This window comes from Coccomyxa subellipsoidea (assembly GCF_000258705.1).
Source record: "Coccomyxa subellipsoidea C-169, whole genome shotgun sequence".
Lineage (NCBI taxonomy): Eukaryota > Viridiplantae > Chlorophyta > Trebouxiophyceae > Coccomyxaceae > Coccomyxa > Coccomyxa subellipsoidea.
In genome coordinates this window covers 129,440-152,859 of record NW_005178033.1, presented here as the reverse complement: position 1 = coordinate 152,859, position 23,420 = coordinate 129,440, and the positions used below count along the sequence as shown (strand labels likewise).

At 51.9% G+C, this 23,420-nt stretch overlaps 4 protein-coding genes across 4 annotated transcripts; all 4 read right to left on the bottom strand.

Annotated features, from left to right (window-relative positions):
• Window positions 1-376: 376 nt before the first annotated feature.
• COCSUDRAFT_66470 (hypothetical protein) lies at window positions 377-3,313 on the bottom strand (the record flags this gene model as incomplete). Its single annotated transcript, XM_005646615.1, has 6 exons — window positions 377-755; window positions 1,228-1,383; window positions 1,949-2,135; window positions 2,526-2,746; window positions 2,905-3,086; window positions 3,284-3,313. The coding sequence occupies 6 exons, from the start codon at window positions 3,311-3,313 to the stop codon at window positions 614-616; spliced, it is 918 nt and encodes a 305-aa protein (XP_005646672.1). The 3' UTR covers window positions 377-613.
• Window positions 3,314-9,294: 5,981 nt separating this feature from the next.
• On the bottom strand, window positions 9,295-9,964 carry COCSUDRAFT_33437 (hypothetical protein). The gene has a single exon (XM_005646614.1). The coding sequence runs from the start codon at window positions 9,913-9,915 to the stop codon at window positions 9,613-9,615; it is 303 nt and encodes a 100-aa protein (XP_005646671.1). The 5' UTR covers window positions 9,916-9,964; the 3' UTR covers window positions 9,295-9,612.
• A 4,357-nt stretch (window positions 9,965-14,321) lies between these two features.
• On the bottom strand, window positions 14,322-14,856 carry COCSUDRAFT_55823 (ubiquitin-like protein; the record flags this gene model as incomplete). The annotated part of the gene is made up of 3 exons (XM_005646613.1): window positions 14,322-14,387; window positions 14,538-14,637; window positions 14,801-14,856. 3 exons carry the CDS (start codon window positions 14,854-14,856, stop codon window positions 14,322-14,324), a joined length of 222 nt encoding a protein of 73 aa, XP_005646670.1.
• Window positions 14,857-15,368: 512 nt separating this feature from the next.
• Window positions 15,369-23,130, bottom strand: COCSUDRAFT_24131 (hypothetical protein; the record flags this gene model as incomplete). Its single annotated transcript, XM_005646612.1, has 13 exons — window positions 15,369-15,998; window positions 16,388-16,441; window positions 17,104-17,215; window positions 17,701-17,896; window positions 18,244-18,375; window positions 18,783-18,928; window positions 19,534-19,692; window positions 20,110-20,212; window positions 20,657-20,751; window positions 21,052-21,219; window positions 21,462-21,531; window positions 22,040-22,180; window positions 22,975-23,130. 13 exons carry the CDS (start codon window positions 23,128-23,130, stop codon window positions 15,797-15,799), a joined length of 1,734 nt encoding a protein of 577 aa, XP_005646669.1. The 3' UTR covers window positions 15,369-15,796.
• Window positions 23,131-23,420: the final 290 nt, after the last annotated feature.

Genomic DNA, 23,420 nt, shown 5'->3' with positions numbered 1-23,420 from the left:
CTGTATGGGCCTTGGGTAATCGGTGTGCCAACATCTGTTTCTACACCCGACGGCTGCTGTCTCAGAAGGTGGTCATCCGTATCATCTCCCATCTCCCATTACACAATACACTCCATTTTTTTGGGTTTCAATTATGGGTTTGGATCTTCTTGCCCAGATCCAAAACTGGGTTTTGAAGCTTCAGAAGTATAAAGCTACAAGGATTCCGACGTCAGTGACTCAGCGTCTGAGAGATTTTCGCTGTCGCTTATGTAACAGGCGTTCCGAGCTTGCAAGTAAGCTGCAAGGAACAGATCGCGTTGTCTCTGGGCCTCAAATAACATGAGCATCAGTAGGAGGATGAACTGCCTGTCACTGGTCATCATGAGAAGCACCAGTACAATTTTAAATAACAAAGCGACTCCTGAACAATCGTTTTGCACAGGAAGCTGAGTGGCTGTCCAATGCTTGTCAATGACTGACCAACAACGAAATATTCGTCCTCTGAGCCCCTGAGCCTGGACCACATTTAAACTTTGCATTTCCCGCCACCTCACAACCTCTCACTCAAAGAATTCGTTCAATCTTGGTGGCTTGGTCCTGTTCTTGGGATCTTTAAGCTGTCTCAAGTTCTCTAGACTGTCTCAAGCTCCTGGGTGACTGGATCTATCCACTGCGCGTGAAAATTCCCAGCCACATCTGTCCGGTTTCCCAGCCACTCGGCGTAGTCAGAGAAGCTGCCGGTCACCGGATCCCTTGCCAGCATGTAATGGTACCTGCGCATGCACATGCGCTTCCATCAGCGCAAGCATGGTATCAATATCATTGCTTGCAGGCCTGTTGTGCTCTGTGCGCGCATCCGCATGACTTTCAGTGCATTATGTTATTATTTGCGCCTTCTAAACACACTTAAAGAACTTCACATTTCAGCCATTTGACAGACTAGGACCGAACAAGCAATCAAGAACGCTCGCATAAATTTCCCCTCGTGTCATGTCTGAGAGACAGGCTTTCATCTCCAGACATCCATGCATGCAAAGCTGCAGGAGTTGCTTCCTTCATAACTGCAGTCTGCAGTACAGTTTTTCCCCAGCGCTGGGGAAAAACATGTCGAAAAGCAACACTGCAAAAAGTGTGGCTTGCACATGAGATACAGCCTGCAATGATCTGTGTTTTGTGCGCGCTGCTCTGCCAACATTGCTGTAAACGAAAATGCCACTTTTCTAAAGTGAAGAGTAGGTTTCTCACTTCCCCGGGTTTGCCAGCACGGCGGGAGGCGCGTTGGTGCAGTAGGGCACCCGTTTCAGGCGTGCCTTGTCCTCCTTGGGCTCAAAGAGCGCCAGTCCCCGCACAACTCGGTCCAGTATCCACTCCGTCTCGTTGTAGGGAAATTGATCCTTCTCCCTGCACATGCACAAGCAACCTTATTTCAGGTTTGGCATTATCTGAGTATTATACAGGCTTTCACTGCCAAAAGGCAAGGCGCGCCTGCAGACAGGCTACATGTGAAGGTTGCCACAATCCTAACCTTTGTTGGACTCGCCAGATCCAAGCAAGACCCAATTAACCGTGGGCACGGTGCTCAGTAATTACTCCGCCCCCTGCCATGGCCGAGGCCATGTATATAGAGTCGTATCACTAGACCACTTCCGAAAGCCTGACAGCCAGAACAGGAATCTCACAACGTAGGTGCTTGAGAGTGTGCGCAAATTCCGGCAGAAGAGGTTACTTTGATGCGTTCGAAATCCTGATGAGCATTGCTGTGACAATCCCGTGCTGCACAGAAGAAATAGGATGATCCTTCTTCTGCGCGAGCTGATCTGCCTTGCACTGCTAGAAACTCCTCTGGATGCCCTGGTCACTGCTCCGGATGCACGCATGCAGAATTTGCAATCCAAGTCATACTGGTAAAAGAAGCCAATTTTTTATTCGAATTTGAATTTGAACCAGCAGCAGGGCAGAGGCGCACGCATGGCAGAATGCGGAGATCTTGTTCTTGACGGCGCGAATGCTCGAAAAGCAGTCGGTGCAGTGCCACGACGCGCGCTTCATCTGCAGCGTGCAGTTGGAATTGTACCGCATGTCGTTTTTGTTCATGCCCCCCATCGTGGTGATCACGTCGTGGCGGAAAACCTTCGGGCCGGGGTTCCATTCCCCTGCATGCATGCGCGACCAAGGGTGCATTACAGATCAGGGAAATCTGCGCTCATCTGAAGCAGCAGGCAAAGCACCCTGGAAACACCCACATTCTGTATTCAAGGCATGGATACAGTCTGGAGCCCGCTGAGGCCCAGTCCAAATCCATTCTCCTGCAGATCTTGTGCTAGGCAACTCTAGTCATCTTCAGTCACTTCTCTGGGACCGGAAGGCCTTGAATGACCTCTAAGTGGGGCTCATTATGACAAGAGATGCAAGACATGCTTCATGATGCAGCTGCGGCTTTTCTCTGCACCCCACCTGCATACCAGGAGGAGCTGCCGATGCTCAAACAGGACAACCCCTGACATACAGGCACCCAGGATGTGCTGCTTGTTGCCAGAGCGCACCTGCATACCAGGAGAAGCTGTAGTAGAAGAAAGACCCCTCCAGCACCGCGCAGTCATGAGCTCCCGGCTGCACTTGCCATTCGCAGCTGCGCAGCGCCTGCACAGCGGCCGGCCGGGGTATTTCGTCTAAATCCCCCGAGATTATTAAGTCCCCTTCCCTCGCCTCACTCCCTTTCACCGCCAACCCTTTCTCGAACAGCATCTCCCTGTGATACCACTCCCTGCACATGCATGATGAGTCACCTGTTACTATTACAAAAATGAGTTTGAACTAGAGTGAAGAGTGAAGAGCTCAGATCTGCATTTCTAAGTCAAATTTGAGCGTGTTTTGCTTTCTGCTGAGTGTTGTTCAGCGGAGGGGACATGTTCACAGACTCACTTGTAGTAGGAACTGTGTCCTATCAGGCTGTCCAGCACGACATGGACAATCTTGTCGGCAAATTTTACGAAGCGGCGTTTGTTGTCTGCATAGTTGAGTGCCTTGGGCCTGTCTTGGTGGCTCACTCGGCTCTCCACCAGCACAAAGTAGTCCACCACCTTGTACAGGGTCGTCAAACGTATCTGCAACATCATGACGTGTCCTTAAGGAGCGTCTGTGCACAAAAAGATGATGAGATGTGTCTGACGTCGAGATACACAGTAGCAGATTGGCCAGTGCAGGGTCCCTGTTGCTCCAGATTACCAAGCACTGATGCACGCCTTCGTTGCTGGCGCAGATGCAGCACAAGAAGCACACTGAGGGCAACGTCTGCGCTCACCTCCAGCATGTCCAGCTCATCGTTGAACATGAAGATGTCATATACCCTCACAGTCTGCGTCCGATCTGAGAGAGAGTATTTTTTGCAGAATTCTCTGGCAGCTTTGTCTATCTCGGACGCACTGCCAGCGGCGTTGAGCCTCCTGGCACCTTCAAGTACAGCAAAGGGTCAGGGAGCAATATCACCCGTCAGTGATATGCAAATCCTATGGCTTTCGTTTCAAAATCGATAATAAGTTCTCATGGATTTCAAGTTCTATTCCACCTGCTGACCCGTCTTGGCAGCCATTTGCCGCGCACGATAGAAAGGCTCCGGACAGAAAAACAAGCATTTTCATCCATGTCCAGTGTTTCTCCATCCTCTCTTTTACTTTTGGTACTCTATATTACAGATCTGTGCCTCGATTTGCGAGCATGAAGGCTGTTAAAGGTGTCCATATAACAAGGTTGAGAGAACATCGAACTTCAGGCTTGATCCGAGGATGGTGCTTGAGATGGCTTTCAGCATTGTTCATCACTTGGTTGAATGCTGGAATCGACATGCTGAATGCGGGCAATGGAAATATTCGAGTGAAGAATGTGTACGAGCCCCCGGCATTGAGAACTTCCGGGGCTGACGTCAGGCAGATTGCAGACACGTGGAGTGCACATGGGTTGAGAACACGTTCCATGATCCTTGCTTGCCTTCGGTGCAAATACAGAAAGTGAAGAGTGCATATTAAAAGTGTTTTGGCTTGCCTTTGTATATGATTATATATTGATTGTTTAGTGCTTCAAATATACAATTGCGCTAGGCCTGACTGCGGTGACTTCAAGTTACCAAAAAGTTTCCTGAAGCCTGCAGGCCAGCCCATGAATACGTATATGCATGTACGTACTTTATATTTAAGTCTTGTCTTCTCATAATCTCTGAGAGCCTGCTTTGGACGCTTGGTCTCAGCAGCAGTGTACTCTGGTGATTTGTTTTGGGAAAACTCCAGCTGAGAGGCTAGTTTACGACGATGTATACACCAGTGGCATGATGCATGCATCGTATTGAAGCACGTGCAACGAATGCACGCCTTTCAAACAGCTTTCCACCCACTGTACTGTACTGCACATGTAACCTTCCATGATCATGATGACGTCAACATATAGTCACATGTATTAATACTTATCATCATCTCCCCCCAGATAATTATTGTAGCTTTTTATTACATGCGTTTCCAACCCGTGAGGATCAGAGCATCGCATAAGCTACAAATTCGAGCAAGTTGACTTATACATGACGGACTTGCTAAGCTGCCATTCACAGCCGTGCCCATCTTTAGGCCTTCTTAAGCCATCTCATACTGAAACAACTTCACCCCCTCCACACGGGACTTATGATCCCTGAAGCGCATACATGACATGCCATGCATGTGTACGTGCATGCATGCTAAGCAACACACATTTTTCCTTGCACATTTGCCGCAACAAGAGCAGTTTAAAGCTTGTGCATCAGACCAGCAGTGGAAAAATCCACATGGCCTGAGCAATCTTCTTGTACACACACAGCCGCCATGGCCTTGCAATACGTATAGCTCTTGCCCATGCATGCACCCAAGAAAAAAATACAACCTTTCCCCAGTGCACCCGTATAACGACTCATCAGAACAACCAGTAACGCACTGCACACCAACACAGTAAAAGCTAAAATTTGAATATGCAACATTGGCCCCCGGCCAACCACCCAAGAGCAAACCCTCCCCACCACACTTCCCCAACAAAAGCTAAAATACACAATGATGACTAAAAAGGAAGTTCATGCAAGTTTTGCTTCGGCTGCACTTCACAAGCCGTTACCAACAGCAACACAAGAAGCACAGTTGGAAAATTGACATAACCCTCATTGCGAATGAGGACAGATCCAAGACTGCGCCAGAATCCCATAAGTGTGCTTGTCACGTCTTGTAAGATTTATGAACACGTTTTGTGCATCAACTGCTGCAGTCACACCTGCTTTCTTCCCACAGCAGGTATCATAATGCAACAACCTCCCTACTTTTTACTGTTGAGAAGTTACCCATATTGCCCCACAGCTGGGACCTCATTGCAGGCACTTCCTAGCCAAAATCGCTCTTAAAGAAGCAGAAGCAAAACATTTCTAAGTGTGCCTAAGCTTGATTGCATCCGAAGAGCTTCCTATCTGTACAAAGTGACCCAAACCCCCATCAAGTAATGCAGCATGCAGCAATATCCCCAGCCCAAAAAAACAGATAAGAAAACTTGCGTTTTAGAACGGACCCACCTTCCCTCTTGACAGTTGAAATACTGTTGCTCAGTGAAAGTCTCCCAAACTTTGCGTTTGTTCTGTCAACATCTTTGAAAAGTTTTCCTTCTTGCCTGATTGGCTGCTCTCAACGCTCCCTGCTACTGGGGGTCGTTGGTAGCGTGAAAGGCTGGCGCTAATTTGAAAGTGCAAAAACGCCTACAAATATTTTGGCCCAATCTATTGAGGCAGCAAAGCGAAAAGAGTGACAATTGCATTGAGCCCAACAAATTTCGGGCATCTTGCGCTTGATAGCAGTGCTGAGCTGCATCTCGTCCACCTCAGCACGACCGCTCAGAAGAACTTTAAATTTGAGTGGCTGCGGCGCCGAGAAGCTGCCGAGGAAGCTTCCTAGGCGACGACGGCGCAGGTGCAGGTTCCGACGCAGCCGCACGCCAGCTTCACCAGCTGGCGCGCATGACTACGGGTGACGACGCCGCGGGCAGCTTCCGACGCCTTCTCTGCAAGGGGCGCGACCCCGGGGGCCGCGCGCGAAGAAACCCAGGGAGTTGAAGTTGATGATCCCGGCCGCTGCTCCGCCTGTCGCATGCATGCACGGCCACCGTCAGAAACCACCAATGCTTCTCATACTAATTCTCATTCCCGTGCAACACGCACGTTCACAGTCCCTTTGTCATGTGTGAACCCCCATTCCTTCATTTTATGCACACTTAAACATCCTTGCACAGAAACCACACACTAGCACCTGCTCTTGTGCGAATATCTGGAGCTGTGTTGGGACTCATCGCAAACCATTGCAGGATTATTGAGAGCCACATTGCACTTGCTCTCGCGCCAGTGCATAGCTGCACGGGGATTCACTTCAGTGTCAACAGGGCGATGATTTGAACATCTGGTAAATGGAGCTACCAAATGATGAGACACGCACACCTGCACAGCCTGGCAGCGTCGCAGGAACGCCCTCCGAAGACAGGCCTCGCACGCCACGCTGGCAGCATACGGCGCCAGCGTGCACAGCGTGAACCGCTGTGTCAACCCCAGCAAGCCGCCCCTGAAGCCATGCCCGGGACCCATGTTGATCGCAGCATTTGCTTCCATCAGCAGGTAGCTCAGCAGGCTCAGCGCGTGCAGGTGGTAGCAGCTCAGTATGGAAACCTGCAGGAAAGATGCACAGGGAAGTGTTCATGTCTATGGCTTCAGGCCAGGACAGGAGCTCCTTTGCAAGGTGAACCAACCGGCTGTTAAGCGCTGCAACTTCTGCACACAACAGGGAGCACTGTGACGTAGCATGCATGGCCAGTGTCAAGTGTAAGCTCAATCTCGCGGAATCCAAGCACAACACAGCGCATGCCAGAATGATGCTCGATATGACAGCAAGTCAGCTTGAATTACTTGTCAGGCAGTCAGGGAGGCGCCTCCCTTGCAGCAGAAGGAAGCACAGCATGGCAGAGCATACTCAGTGTGGTCTAATGGTTCTTTCCCTGCCCTTCAACTGCCTGTATCCTTAAATCACAGATCCTACTATAGGCCTCACCTGCAGCAGGAGGATGCCCCATCTAGTGTACGCATAAGCCACTTGGGGACTAATCAATTATGACCCTTTGGCAACCCTCACTCATACAACCTTATATTAATGCATCGGCTCTTACCTGCAGTAGAAGGATGCCCCAGCCAGTGTACGCATAAGCCACAGCCGGGTCGGCCCCGAGGCTCTCGCCAAAGTCTTTCGCCAGCATGGCGGTCAGCAGGCAGGCAACGATCTCGCCGACAGCCGCCATGGCCTTTGCGCGCTCAGGAGCACATCGCACGCGTTTACTCCCCGGCCGCCAGAACAGGAACTGGTAGTAACCATGCAAGGTTGCTGCCGCTAAGCATATTCCCGCCCTGTGTGCAGGTGAAAAGAAAGGCTGAGAGGGCTGTGTTGTGTGCATTTTGGAGAGCTAAGGGTGACATGCTCATTCAAATCCAACAGTCTCAAGTGGGCCGGCCTGAAAAACCTGCAGCATGATGCACAAGCGGCCCACCAATCAGCAAAGACTTCCATTTAGTCCTCATGCAGGAGTTAACCACGACAGCCTTTTGGCAGGCCTCGGCAAAAGTACCACAGCAGCCATTTCTTCAAGCTTTCAAGGGTCAGAGTTACTCTTGAAGCCCTCACAGGGGCACTTTGCAAGCAACAGAACATGCCCCGCTTGGCTGGGACTGGTGCGGCAGAAGGAATGGCTTTTTTGGTGAACCTCTGGTAGATCTGTGTACCTGAGGGTGCAGATGGCTGCAGGCATCTGGCAAGTCTCTTGGCCGTTCTGCGCTAGCACCATGTAGCGCAGCATTAGCAACAGCGACGCTAGCACGCTGACTGGGTGCGACAGAATCTCCCAGTAATGCCTGAAATCCGCCTCTGCATGGATGTCTCTGAAAGCTATCGCGCCATGGCGCGGCCACAATATGTCCTGCCACCTGGAAAACAGGCAACGAATCCGTCACGAGACTGTGCGTGACCGAGACTGCGAGCTTTCTGCTTGACTTCACACATAATGAGTCATTGTTACAAATGACTGTCATGATGCAGCCAAGATGGTGACCGGCCAAACTGCCTCTGGCAGAGCTTATAGCATAGGGCGGCTCCACTGCAGCCGCAGGCAAACTGACAAATAAAAGCAGTGACAGCAAATCGGCATCACCCGGCCAAAGAGGCCTGCTGTGTGCCTATGCGGCTCTGGTGATCAACCTCAAAGTCTGTCCCTGCTTGGCTGAATAGCTCCCAAGCTTGGCTGCAACACATGCGTGGGCTCCCTGCCCAGAGGCTGTACTCTGGCTGGCAAAGATCTGCCGCGGCCTTTGTGGATGGAGAGGGACGATTTTTTCTGTCACAGCTCAGGTGGGACGGCGTCCGGGGGTCTGTACCTCAATGTGAGAGACGCGCCACATGATGCAGTGGTCTGTCCCCCTGCCGATGCCATGATAGCTGCTCACAGAATACCTGAGACCACACCAACGTGGTCGATGACGCCCTTACGAATAGGCACTTGGAGCATACGGTACGAGCCTGGAAGTGGCTGTAAGCTGTGCAAAACATGATGTTAGCTTGTACGCAATCCTTGGAGCATTCCTACGCAGAACATTCACCTAGAAATGTACTGCTCAAACATAAAGATGAAAGGTATATGCGAGTCCGGTGGTCGGACGGATGCACGCCAACGCAATCAGAAGGTTCCAATTGCTAAGTAAAAGATCTCAAGATAAGTAGACGCTGGCTGCTGTAAAAGTAGAGCGGCTTGGCAGGCGACCAGTGCAACAGCGCATCACGAGGGAGCGACAGGTAAGAATCGAAGATGTCTCAAATATTGGCACTCATAATTCTCGAGCTCTAGCGAAACCATAGGATAGATGCACCTGTTGCTCACGTACTACTTGACGGCGCTAGCCCCTGGCGCTCTGACGGCAACGTCTCTTCGTACAGTCCGTACTTATCCACCCTTGTCTTTGTCGGGTCTTCTTTTTAAAAAGGTTGTCCATGCACGGTGCCCCGCGGATCCACTCTGAAGCTCTAGAGATGTTGGAGAGCACCTGTCTGACATCAGCAATGTATGGCAGCGTCGAAGAGACGCGTTGCCAAACTTGGGTTTGCAACTCTTTATGTGTCCCCCATAGTAATGGAGGGTAATGGACCTTTACCCTTCATTAATGAGCCTTGGAACAGGTGTCCCCGTCTCTCGATTTCTTTTTCTGATCCATCCTAGAAGCCATCATAGGACTTGATGGATTGAAGGAGTGTTACAAGACTATCCACTCCTGTGATTACATAAACATTTCCACAATTATATAGCTATATAATTGTCCACTACGCAGCAATGCTTTCGAACAGTACTGTGCATTCACTAGTGCATTCACGCCCCCGGGGCCGGTGGCTGTGGCAGCAATGCATCTGCTGTTTTTGCCAAGGTTGTTGGCCCCACATTCTGCTCACACTTCCAAACTTCTCTAGAGATCTGTCTTGCCTGATGTACATTCCTCGTAAGCCATCATGGTGCTCCAATCAAATTCGACCCAATTCCTGCCCGCTCTCCACCACGCCATTCTTACTGGTCACCAGCATGCGGGTACGCAGCAGGCGCCGACTGAGGACCTGGCTGCAGAGCCTGCGTCTGCATCGGCCGCATGGCACCCACCGCCGCAGCCGGCAGCGCCAGGCTCCCTTGCTGCTGTGCAAGTGCCGCCTTACGCTGCAAATGCTGCTCCACAAAGTTGGGGTTGTGGCCCACATGCACCTCCGGCCCCGGTCCCGGCGCAGCCGCGGCCGGCCGCGCCAGGCTACGTTGCTGCTGCGCAAGGGCCGCCTTCTGCTGCAACTGCTGCTGCACAAAGTCAGGGTTGTGGCCCATGTGCACAGCCTGACCTGACATCGGCAGAGCCGCCGGCCCCGGCCCCGCCGCGGCCGCCACGCCGGGGACCGGCAGAGCCGACAGGGGGAACTGCTGCAGCTGCGCGAGCTGCGCGGGCGACAGCGGCTGCGGCCGCACAACCGGGTAGCGCGGCGGCTCGGGCCGGCCAGCCGCGGCAGCCGGGGAGTGTGTCTGCACGGTGGCGGCGCTCGGCCGCGCTTGCGCCTGCAGCCGGCGGAACTGCTCCTGCTGCTGGTGGTGCTGCCGCAGCTGCGCCTCCACGTACATCCTATGCGCCGCCTGCTCCTGGAGCTTGCGCTGCACAAACCAGTCATACACAACAACTCTCAGCTCAATTTTGAATGCTCATGTAGCATAAATCACATGTAGCATAATCACAAGGCTTTCCCGCTATCGCACCTGCAGCAGCTGATGCTGGAGAGCCTGCTGCTCGTGCGCGCGCATCTGCGTGGCAGCTGCCGCCGCGCGCTGTTCTGCGCGCTGTGCCTGCTCTGCCAGCTGGCGCTGCAGCATGTCCAGCCATGCGCGTGCCACGTCCAGGCACGGCGCGCCCGCGTACGGAGAGCCCCTTGGGGCCGCCAGGCCCAGCTTCCGCATCGCCTGTGCGCATGGGGGAATGACTCTGTGACTACTCTGTTGTATACATGTGATCCCCTGGACCCTAAGATGCCAGCTGGACCCACCGAATACATGTAATCCCCTGGACCCCAAGCTGCCAGCTGGACCTGCCAAACATGAATGCACCTGGTAGGAAAAGCAGGGATGCATGGCCAGGCCTGGCTTTGTCACAGCTGTATATCGTGGAGAACATACTGAGGCAGTTCAGGAGCTCCTGTTCCTCCGAAGAATGCCATCGCCGACATGACATGCAGCCAAGAAAGCACAAGGGCGCAAAAGCCACATCATGTGCCCCTGGTCTCATGATGAAACATGTGACGACTTACAAGGGAGGAAAGAAAGCACATGCCGACGTTCTCCCAAGGCAAAAGCTGGGGATGTGCGTTTGAAGTTGCAACCCAGCTTTGGCACAGGCGTCTGCCGGCATATGCCACTCCCCATTACCAGTAGCAAGGTGTTAGAAAAGTGGGGGTTCTGGCGTTGTGACATGGGTACAAACCTTGAGCTTCCGCAGAGCGCTGGCGCGAGCGGCCGCCGCTGCCTTGTCCGTCTCTCGCCTCTTCACATCCGCCCTCTTGCCTGCAGAAATTGGGCATCATGTCAGGCGACAGCAGATTGCACAACATACACAAACGAAGTAATTGAAACTGTGTCGTGCGTAGAGCCTTACGAGGCACCAGGTTGCCTGCGCTCTGCTTGCCCTTTCTTTGGGACTGGCCGCTGTAAAACCTATCCCCAGCGAGATATTCTTGAGAAAACCATCCTTTTTTGCGACTGGATTGCAACTGAGAGCTCTTCACGTATTGTCCTTCCTGGTGACAGCCCTATACCCTGGCGAGATTGATCTTTCGAGCATCCCTGTTATCGACTGTAGTGCAAAAAGAGAAAGACAAAAAGTCAGGCGCGCACCGTCCTTCTTGGCGACGCCTTTGCCATCGCGCGGCTTTGGCCGGGGCTTGCCACCGCTGCCGCTGTAGCCGTCGGCCGCGTCTTCGGCGGCGTCCCCTCCCTCCGCCAGCAGAGCCCTGTCAAACCCCTGGGGCAGTTCCCCCGTCCCCAAAAAGTGCACCGCCTCGTCCAGCGCGGTCTGAAACGCCTGCATGCAAGGTTGCCAGTCTCGGCATCCCACTCCCAGGAACTATGACCTGCCAAGTCTCACGACCATTTGAAGCAAGCGCCCAGTGGCGGATGGAATACAACTCCTGATTCACGGCACCCAAAACTGTCTATCTGAAGAAAACATAACAAGATACACACCCAGCTAGGATTGCATGAAGCCCTCAGACCAAATGCCATGTCCTAAAGCAGACTCGCAACGAAGGCACCTCCATCGGCTGCAAACTCAAAATACAGAGACAGAGGCATCCCAAAGCAGACAACATGAAGCTTGAGTGCACAGTCAAACCAAGACAGACAGAGAGATCCTCAGAGACAGAGAATAAACAAACAATCCAAGAGCACCTTGACTTTCCCCTTGGTGGCGCGCTCGTCGGCCGTGCCGTCGCCCCAGGGCCCGAGCGCGCGCTGCGATTCGATCCACGCGAAATTGTACGTTCCAAAGAATCGCACCGGCACGGCGCCGCGGCGGGGGGCGTCCATGTCAGCAGGGATCCAGGGGTCTGCGAGCGATAGCACCTGCGCATGCATGCAGCAATTATATTAGTATTGTTATTGCATTTTGGAGACCTGCTGGGAGCCACCTGAGGCTCATTGGTCTTGTGGGCAGTCTGTCACTGCCCTTATTACATCGAACACTCTCATGTGTCCGCATTCCGTCAAGAATTTGGCAATCCTAACTCTCTTCTGGGCCAGAAATGCATGCAAATGAGGTTGTGCCGAACCGCACAGTTCTTAGTGCTTTGAAATTCCTGCCGAAGGCAAGGTGTGCCTGCAGACAAGCGGCAGGGAAGGGCTGCAGCGCACGCATGCATGCAGCCGGACATTTCAGGAAGAATACGAGGGCGAGAGCCACACTTGAACACTCTGCTATGACTCTCCAGGCAGTAGCTTGGACAAGCACCTTCCAAACACGGCCTTGTCAAGAGAGCTGCAGCTTCTCAAAAAGGCCACGCATAATTCTCCATCATCTGCTAGGCATGCGCTGCTGCCACAGTCGCAGCAGGACTGAGTGTTTGCCGAGGCTTTGGGTACACTGCTCAGGCTGGTTATTGTTGAAGCATGACGAGCCAGCTGTCATGTAGCTTGAGTGTCGTATTGGGTTTCTTGCAATGCACTCTGTGATAGGAGTGCACCATCTTCCGCTCTAGGCCACCAGCTCGATACATACACTTTGACTAGCTAGGGTTCTGGGAGGGTTGACCCCGCACCTGCGCGGGCCACCAAGGGTAGCGCGGCGACTTCGCCCAGACGACCGCGTTCGCGTCCGTCTCCGGCTTTATCTCCGCGTGGCGCCGGCCGCCCGACGCGACCCCCTGTCCAGTCAGCATCCAGTCTGCTCAGTCAGATGCGTCACCTACATCTGCTCTGACTCCAGCTCTCACTCGACTAGCATAATGTTCAGAGATATGAGAAGCTACCAGAGAGTAAAAGCTGCATTGCTTGACGATTTCAGATTGCGCCCTTCCAAAACATGGTGGCTCAGCGACATCCAATGGCTGAAATCACCCCAAGCACCAATTGAAAGGTATCCACATCGGCAGCCACACTCCCATGAAGAACAGAAAATTTCGTGTCCGGAAAATGTGTGGCTGCTGTGGAGATCACCGTCAATTGCCACCTGGGAGCCAATTTGCATAACTTGCCACGCTAAGCTACCAACAGGCACGGAAATAATTCCTTGGCATATAATCAAAGAGGCCCACCCGAGGTGTTGCCACTGCTGCTGCAGGGCTGGCGAAGGTGGCTTCGGATATATCTTCACGCTTGTCACCCTCATTCCCTCCCAGCCCCTCCTCTGCCACCCCGTGTGCCTCCCCAGGATAGTCTCCTAATTCCTGTGACCCCTGGCCCACACTCTGTGGAACCCCCATCGCTTCTCCATGTGCCCCTGCTGCCTGCGCCCCACCACTGCCACCGGCAGGTGCAGCTGTGCCCTGCTGGAAGCTTCCTGCAGCTTCCTGCTCCTTTGCTGACTCATCTGCATCCATCTGTGCACCCATCGGCTGCTCCTTAGGCTGTTCAGGAGCTCCAACCAAAGCAGCTCCCACTCCTGCAGCTGTGTGCTGATCACTCCTGCCTTCTGCTAGCGCCATGCCATGGTCATCGCTCCTGCCCTCCGCCACCCCTGTGGCAGCCGCTACTGGTATGCTCTCTGGTGCCGCTTGATCAATCTCCATCGGCTGCACTGTTTCCTGCTGCTCTTCTACAGGATTGCTGCTCTCTGCAATCTGATCAGGCATTGGCGAGTCACCGCCACTTGCTTCAGCTGCTGCATTGCCTGCAGGTGCTGCCTGCACCGCCTCGTGCGGAGGTGGCTTATTTGGGGATGACTGTTCGTGTGAAGCATTCGCAGCGGCTAAATGGTCAATGGTCTTTTCTTGCAGCCGGTCTGACAGCGCAGTGGGCTGTGCAGGAGGCGCTGCAGCAATTGCTGGTTGTTGAGGAGTGCTGTAAACTGGCTCGGCCTGCTGTACTGATTCGGCAGGGGTGTGGTCGGCCATCGTGGGCCCGGCATTGCTCTCAGCGGTCATGGGAGCAACATTGGTGTCTGTTGCAAGAGTGTGGGCGGCTTCATTCGGCTGGAGCCACTGCTGCGAGTGCTCCATGGCTTTGACGGTCCTTGCTTATGTCACCATGTGAAGTGGGAACTAATTGTAGTACAGCTCAAGGCCCATGCCGTCGTGGATCTCGTAGTCTGCCAGCGTGATGTGGTCCTGCAAGCATTAGACGCACATAATACCCTTTCAAGCAGCCACAGGAAGCTGATTATGAGCACCCCTCAAGAATTTCTCCATCTGCAAGAAGCACCTCTGTGATGGGCACAGTGCACAGGCCACAGGTGTGGGAGAGGCAGGCGGAGGTACCTTGTAGATATTGTACCACTTCTGGATGCGGATTTTCTCGGGGCGAGTGCCGGTTTGTGCAGCCACCAACTTCTTCAGGTCTCCAATGGTATCGTCCTCGCTGCAGGGGGCAACATGTGATGTGGGCCGTTCAAGCTTGCAACTACACACTACTCCAGCATATTGAACATTACAATGCGTAGAACAGAAAAATTTTACAAGGTTTGTGCAGTGCAAACATCCTGTGCTAGTTTCCTTTGTATTTGGTAAAGATGGAAACTCACTTGCACTTGACGCGGACCTTCTTTCCCAAGCGATCGTTCAAAATCACTTCAATCATTTTACTGGTGTCCAGCAGGACAGCAACCTCCACTTAAGAACAGATTAGATTTTCGAGGATCGTTTGCAAGGGCCCACAACCTACAGACAGCAACCTTCAAGCACCAGAAATCTTTCGCAAGCCGCTAGAGAGACCCCACCAGTCGATGCAATGATTTGCATTATTCCACATCTCTCTGAAGTTTCCATCGTCACCTTGATCCGTAGCTACGTGTAGGCCAAGGGCCGTAAATGGTACATCTCTGGAGTGAGGAGAGTGGAATCATATAAAGTCAAGAGCAGTGGTCTTCTTCCCGATCGATATAATTGCAAGGAGCAGGTAAGACAGTCATGCTGGTTTCACTCCAGTATGCGTCATGGTAATTCTTCGAAACTAGCTACTATACGTACACAAGTTCTGCAGAAGACTGCAAATGCGCGCACCACGGCACCGGCCCAGGGTGCACCACACTTGCATGCATTGCTGAGTGCAGCAGACAGTTGCGCAGTCAAAGGCGTTCTGGCTGAGTCTGTCACTGACAAACTTGTTTAACAAGTTTAAACCTGGCTACTCACGATCGTGGCTACTTCAGTGCGATTGTTTGCTGACGCCCAAAACCCAACTGCAAATTGTAAGAAAGCACTCAATTGCATTTGCTAGCACACGTATGCACACCCACCAATTCGTCACCTCCAGGGTTTGTGAAGGCCGTTACCTGCAGGACTCACCTTGCCTCCGGCAGGAGATGCATGTACTTGCATAGAAACAGCTAGTATACACCCCTCGATTAAACACCTCCTGTCCACACAGTGGTGATTGCTATACACCCTTGCTTATGCTCCTGCGCCCGCCGTCAACGCATCAGCGCAGAGGCGTTGCCGCTAAATCTCTGATGCCTATTCCTATATACACAACTATAAACCCCAAACCCTAAAAATTTGAAAGCTAAAAGCGATGCATGCTATACACCCCGGCTGCTGCGCCGGAAGAAGCCGCGCGCGCCGTCGACGCGCATCAGCGCGGAGGCGTTCCCGCTCACGCTCTGGTGCCGTAGTTCCCGTACCGCCGAATGCAGCCGCTGGGCAGCTGCCCTGGAAGCTGCCACGCCCACCACCTGCTGCACTTCCAGCAGCCACGCCTCCCTCTCTATCGCCATCAGGTTCCTGTTTGACGCGCCACACAGACCTCTCTTTGGAGCCATTGACGTACCTTCGTCCTTAGGACTGATATTCTGAAAACAATCACTCATACTTTCAAAACTTGGAGCCCAGATCTGGCACAGCTTGTCAGCATCACTAGGCCTGCACTCCTGCAGCAGAGGGGTCTGACACCGCACTGCGGACACTTGAGACGATCATGAGGAAGCTGACTCATGCATGCACAATGCTGCACCAATGCAAAGCTCACAGAACGTACGAAGCGTTCGCAGTTTGCAAGGCACAAATGGATGCCTGTAGGGGCGCTGCACAGGGTTGTAATTTTCAATTCCATTCTCCATGAACACTGAGCTTAAGTGGGTGTTATATTAAAGCTGTCTAGGAACATGACTCACCTGTGGATGTCATGGTCCAGGTCTGCAAGCAGCTCCTCCTCAAGGGCGTCCTCACTGCGCAGACACATCACCGAAATTTGCTGGAGCGTTGAAGCATTATGGCCCGCCAGTCGGGGAGCATTTATAAAACCATTCAGCACCGTGCCCACGCTTGCTTAGCTCTGACTGGGCTTGGGCGAGTTCGACAAGGGGCAGGAATTTGGCAGGCTTTGACTGCAGATTGTCTCACAGAACATCACCAAAGTCACCTGGATTCCAGGACAGCAATTGAAATCTAAGCCTAATCTGGCTTGGATAGGCAGGTAATAATAGTAATAATAATAATAATAAAATAATAACAATAATAATAATTGAAATCTTGCAGAACGCCGGATTGAGCAGCGCCTTGGAAATCCGCATACCTCGGATTCTAACAGTCTCTTAGTTGGGACCCTCAGTGCGTCCTTTAGCTTGCAGGCTGCCTTCCAAGCAGAGCTGAGCAACCCAGAGCACTTCAAAGCATAGTTGCACCATACGGATTCGGCCATTCGGCATACGGTGAATATTCGGTCGTATATTCGGTGTTTTGGGCCAAAATAGGCCGTTTTTGACCATATTCCGTATATTTCATTACCGTATGACCGTATATTCGGCCGTATTTACGGTCCCCAAAAAGTGTTCTGACCGAATGGTGCAACTGTGACTTCAAGGTTTCATTGGCACCCAGGAAGGCATACCTGTTAGCAGATGCTGCATACTGTGGCGATCCATGTTCGAATCTGTCGTCCTCAGCGGCGTCTGACACTGTGGCGAAAGGAGTGACTATGCGCTCCACATGCGTTGAAGCCCCTGTGAGACAAATCCCAGAAGATATAAACCCCCGGTTCATCATGCAGCAGGGGACTTTAAATGAACTGATTTCGGCTCTATATTAATTGATGTAGAGTCCCCTGCATGCAGTTCAAGGGCAATGCTATATATAAGCAGGTGGAGCTGTGAAGGCCATTCCTTTTGGCGCCTTCATCAATTGCCTGACAAGCTGAGCCCCAGGTAGAGGGAGCAGATTGGCAGCATCGCCACAAAACCATTTAACACCCATTCTGCTCACAGTTCAAAGGTGCTCAATAGCAGAACTGGCATAAGGTGTCTCTGAGCATTGCATGCACTCTTTATTAGTGATATAGCTACATGTTTTCCAGGCCTAAGGACCACATACGTCAAGAAACACCTTTTCACTCTTCTTGGTTCTTGTATCTTCTCGACCAGTCACAGACATGACCACTAGCATCAGGATTTTATTGGAAACACAGAGAAAAGTTGGGAAGTAGGCCCACCTCTATCTGGAGACGTGTCAGGCTCTGCAGGTGGGGCCACATGATGCAGGCCCACATCATGCAGAAGCGAGGGCAGAATGGCTGGCAGCGAGTTGGTGCGTTCAAAAATTTCCACTGATGGCTTTGGAACGATGGGCAGCGGTTTTGGGCCCAACCGTGAGGCCTCAATGTCACCAGTCTTCACTGTGTCTTTGTCCTGCAAAGCACAGCTCTGCTCTCAGCACATGGCTTCCACAGCGACTAATCTGCCTTGCAAGCACATCCTCTCTCTGGCTTTGCGTAATCACTGCATGCACTGACTCAAGGCATGACATCAACACGGGCAATGCAATAAGACTGGCAGTGCACTTTTGTACCAGCAGATTCCCACCCACCCCATAGCAGACTCCAAACAGCAGGTTACACATGACAGCCTTGTGAACAACAAACTTAAATGTTTTGCAGATGATTACATCATTCAAGGATTTGACAAGCAATGAGTACGGTGGGTACTTGTATACTTCCTTCCCTTCAGATCAATTGGGAAATCCCCTCAAAGCTCACCTTTTTCAGGAGGTGTGGCCCAGCAAGGGATACAAGGACGACGCCCAGGGGAGCGCATATGATAATGGAGAACAGCGCTGTGACAAGAATCTGGTCGCCCCAGTCGACATACTCCTGCCCCTTGTTCTCATCCTGCGAGAGCAAGTGCATGTCAAGTTTCCAGTCAGACCATTATGCAGTTTTCCTTTCAGCTGCCGTGCATCATGCCTCTTTCGGATGCAAATGTTGACGCACTTACATCCAAAGGCGATACTAGCATGGGCTTCACCCAAAGCGCATAGCCTTCCAATGCTGGGCCCAAGCAATACTGCATGTCTTTTATGTTCACATTGCACAAGGCCTTTGGACTGAAGCAACTGGTTCAGTCAACGCAGCTACATCAGCACACTAGCCACTGCTAAGAGTTAATTCTGATGTGCCCAACGCGCAAGAAAAGCAACATGGATCAAATGGCGCGCAGAAGTGACGCTGAACACTCTTGAGAGGATCCGTGTGTCTTGAGATCATGTGAAGTGTTCAAGGAAGTGTTCTGGTCTCACCAAAATTCTGTCGAGGGGGGCTGATGCCAGCGCTGCCTGCACCGTGGCTTTGGGCAGCCATGCAAACATGACAAAGGCCTTCTCTCGTAGAGTCAGCCCTGCACAACTCACGCTCAGCAACGAAGTCGGCATGCGCGCCAGCCAGCCTACGAGGCAGATCCCTTATAATCAGGGTTCAGGGTTCTCACCCTAAAGATATAGAAACCGCGAACGATACATCTTACAATGTAGTGATGGAAACAAGCAACAACATGCACCTCAGCGCGATTGAGTTCTATGCGGACGACACATAATTGTCATTTCGGTCCTGTCAGGCAACTCCCAGCTCTGTGCTTTGGTCTCCCTCTAGCAATGTCAACAAATATGCTGCAGCTAGCAGTAGTGAAACTGAGACTTGGTGAAATTATACATCGGCCTGCCAATGACCATCATTTTAAGGCCAGGCGCCAGCGCACACCCCTCCTCAGCACAATACCTTCTAACACTTTCTTAGCTGGGTGAAAATCTTAGTTATTCCTATCATGCGCTTTTCCTGCCAAGCGGCAAGGTGCGTCTGCAGGCAAGCTGCATTTGAAACTTGCCAATATCCTACATCTTGTTGGACTTGCCAGATCCAGGCAAGACCCGTGGGCACGCTGCTCAGTATTCACACCGCCCCTGCCAGCCGGGGCCAGCTGGATTGAACCGCGAAAAAAATTATTCAAATTTTGAATGTTAATGTTTTTTTACAAAAAGGAACAGAGGCGCTCACCTGAGAGGATGACAATCACGCTGAGGGGGATGGTGGAGGCCTGGATCTTCCTGAAGTTGATGGCAGTCCCCACAATGCCAAAGAGCAAAGGCTGGGCCACCCACCGCCAGAACAGCGCCACATAGTGCTCCACTATCGTAGAGTGGTTGTCGCTGGCACCTGTGCGCGGCATAAGCTGGCCAGAGTTGATGGAAAGGATAACCACCAGAAGAATAAGAAGAAGATAAAAACAAGATAAGATGAAGATAAGAAGAGATAAGATACGAATTTGCGTTATCATCAAAGGCGCCAATGCATCCTTTTGGTCAGTCGTTGCAGGGGTCCACTGACGATTCCAAAGAGGTCCTTGGTACTACTCTGAAACATACATCAAGAAGCAAGCTGGCCTCACATCAAGACTTATTGACGATTGTGGTCACGTCAAATGTGAAAAAATGGCAGACTGTGCAGATCAACTGCAGCTTGTGATCCATGACTGATGTTGACATCAGCATGAAGACTTGGACCTGAAGTGCGGATTGCAGGCTGCGCTCCCCTGCAATTCAACAGTTCATCGCACGAAAGGGGGGAGCACACCGCTTGATAGCATTTTGGGCCACCCTTTGCTCCACAGCGTGGATGTTGTCACCCCGAGCACAATTGCCGCCAGAATGCCCGCCCCTGAGAAGTCAAACGTCACCTGCATGCGCGCCAGCACAGCGGTCTAAAACATGCGGGCGAACTGTGGGGGTGGAAATCCGATTTCTACTTGATCTCTTCTTTGTTAGGCATTCATCGATGCACCGTACACCAGACACAATACACCGACAGGATGGGTTATGGTAAGCAGATTGTGCACAGTTTCCAGAGAAGCACAGCATGCACGATTAAGCATGCTGAAAAGATGCGCCCATTTTGTTGTGCTGACATGTTCGGCAACGCATGGCTGGCAATCAGGCATGCATCCCCCCACAAAGCAAAAAATTGTTTTATTGTGTGTGTGAGTAACTATTATCATGCAGTGGCTCTTGTCTCAGGCTTTCCATTTTGTCCTGTGTAAGGCATATTGGCAGCCACTGCAGGCTTGAGTGCAGTCATTCTGTGGCAAAAAGAAACTCTGCAAAATTAATTTGTAAGCGCGCACCATGAAGTACATCTGCAGAAGAGTGATGAGCAGGACGGCCAGTGTACGCTTGACATGGCTGTTCCAAATGATAGTGGCAGAGCAGATCAGTGCACCTACATCAACACACACCCCTTTAAGCCTCCACTGAGCACTCGTAGAAACACTGGCTCAGAATCCACTTGCTCAGAGACCCATTACACGCGAATTCCTGCCCAGGAAAACTCACCTTTCACAACCCTTGCATGCATGCAGTTTGCATGCTTCTATTGTCGCACATCAGTAATTTGATCACATGACATGGTGAGTAGGAGGTGGTTGTGCTCCATAAGAAATATGCATGGCTTGGCCGTCGCAAGTGATCTGTGGCCCTCATTACTAAGCGATCATGTGATCAGGTACTACAGTGCGCGCACCTGCGCCGCCGAGCGCGAGGCCGAAGACAACGTTGAGCGGACCGGAGGCGATGCTCCATGCGAGGTTGCCGTCGGATTTGGTCACGGCAAGGGAGATAAAGATGGTGTAGAGGGTGATCGCCACAAGGTCGTCGAAGCTGGCTGCAGCCACCACCAGGGAGGGGATACCTGCACGCATCAATAGAATCTGCAGCAGATGAGGGATTGACACGCATAAAGAGGCATTCAGAGATATAAACATCGATGAGATGACACAGCACGTACAGGATTTGTAGCAACATGTCAATATCTAAGAGGTGCAGCAGGTGCCAGGAAGTAGTCTTTTCTCACTCCGGTGAATTTCTGGTTGAGGAGTGTTACGGGCTTCGAGCTAAAATAAGGATACACCCTTGATGTCCAAGAGTGCGCACCTTTAGCCACCCCCCGTTTCTCCCGTTGATAGCCGCACATGATGGATATTGCAATCGCTGGGTCCACCGGCTGTGTGCAGACACAGACCCACTTATCCTAAAAAAATAATAACTATAAAACATTTTTTTTAATATATATAAATAAAAACCCTAAACCCTACAAAAATGAAAAAATTCGGAATTATTCTGGATGCATGCACACTCCAACATTGTGTCACTCGCTTGAAGCGCAGCTAGGTCTCCTGCTGCTTATCTGCAGAACATATTGCAATGGCCCCAGCTGGCGGGGGGCGGAAAAATACTGAGCACTGTGCCCACGGTTGATTGGGTCTTGCTTGGATCTGGCGAGTCCATCAAGGGGTAGGATTTTGGCAGCCTTTACTGCAGCTTGTCTGCAGACGCACCTTGCTTCTGGCAGGAAAAGCGTGTAATAATAATAATATTGCAACGAGCCAGTTGTGCTTTGTGGCATTCCTCACACTGCAACAATGCTTGTGCCATTTGATCACCAGCGCTGTCTTCCGGCAACGAGACCTCTGCATAGTCAGCATAGGGATAGCCCAGACAAGCAGGCGCACCTTCAGGATGAAGCCCATCGCGAATGCCAGCAAAGCGGGCATCTTGAAGACAGCAATGCCCACAGCGCCAGAGACTAGCGCTTCCACAATGCCAGGAAAGAGCAGCAGCCTCACCGCTGCACCACCAACCTTCTTGAACACCTGGTGGCAACACGCGCAGTATTCAACACCCGACAGCCGATGTGAGGATTTTCATTGTTTTTAGACGAGTTTTCATGCCAGAGGCAAGGTGCATCTGCAGAGAAGCTGCAGGTGAAGGCTGCCATGCATCCTACCCCTTGATAGACTGGCCAGGTCCAAGCAAGACCCACTCTACCGTGGGTTCGGTGCTCTGAAGAATACGGCATCATCCAATCGGAGGCATATGCATAGTAAGCATACTATTATTATTATTATTATTATTATTACTATTATCAACACGCTTTTCCTGCCAAGAGGCAAGGTGCGTCCTGCAGACAAGCTGCAGTTGAAGGCTGCCATAATCCTACCCCTTGTTGGACTCGCCAGATCCAAGCAAGACCCAATCAACCGTTGGTAAGCATGTGCAGGGCTCAACCCTCTGAGGCTGGATAGACCGGGTTCACGGCGATGGTGAGTGCTGTGTTTTGCAGCAAGAAATATCAGGGGAACAGGGAATCCTGATCCCTCGAAGGCATTTCCTACGCCTCGATATCAACACCTTTGAAGAGCTAAGGTGCACCCTCAGTGGACGGCTAGTTAGCAGCCATCACAGGCTGTGGATAACTGGCAGTTTTCTGGACGCTAAACACCAGTACCACGTTTCCACCTTGTCTGGTGGGGCCCGTGGGCTCGGTACTTGGTTGAGTGAGCCGCCAGTCAGAACGGGGCAGGGAAGTTCTGACTTTGCATACAGGCTGTGTGAAGTACTCCATGATACGTTCATGCGCAGGAGTATTGATATCTCTGTGACACACCTCGAGATCTTGCTCCAGGCCTGACATGAGGAAGATGACAGCGAGGCAGCCATATCTGATCTCCTTGGCCCAGCTGTACTTCAGCCCCCGCACCAGATCACTCGGTACATTACGTAAGATGATCCCCGCCACCAGCATGCCCATCAGGGGCGGCATCTGCGGCACAGCCTGCAGCCACCGATTTGAATTTGAATTTGAACTTGAGTATGGATTTTGAATGTTTCTCTTTCGAATCGCAGATTCCCAGCTGAAAGTACTCGCAGCCTCCCTCTTGAGTAAGGGGCATGTGGGGTGGCCAAATGCGCATTCAGCATGCATGCTGACACAGCTTGAACACTGCAGCTGACGTCGAATTGCCGGCAGGCCGGCAGCATATAACTTTTCAATCGGCATCATGAATATCACAAAATGTGCAAATGGCAAGACCCCTGCATCTGTCTGCAGCG

Bases quoted from the DNA above. Each gene is read 5' to 3' on its own strand.
- COCSUDRAFT_33437 (XM_005646614.1), bottom strand. From the start codon at position 9,915: ATGGGCCACAACCCTGACTTTGTGCAGCAGCAGTTGCAGCAGAAGGCG.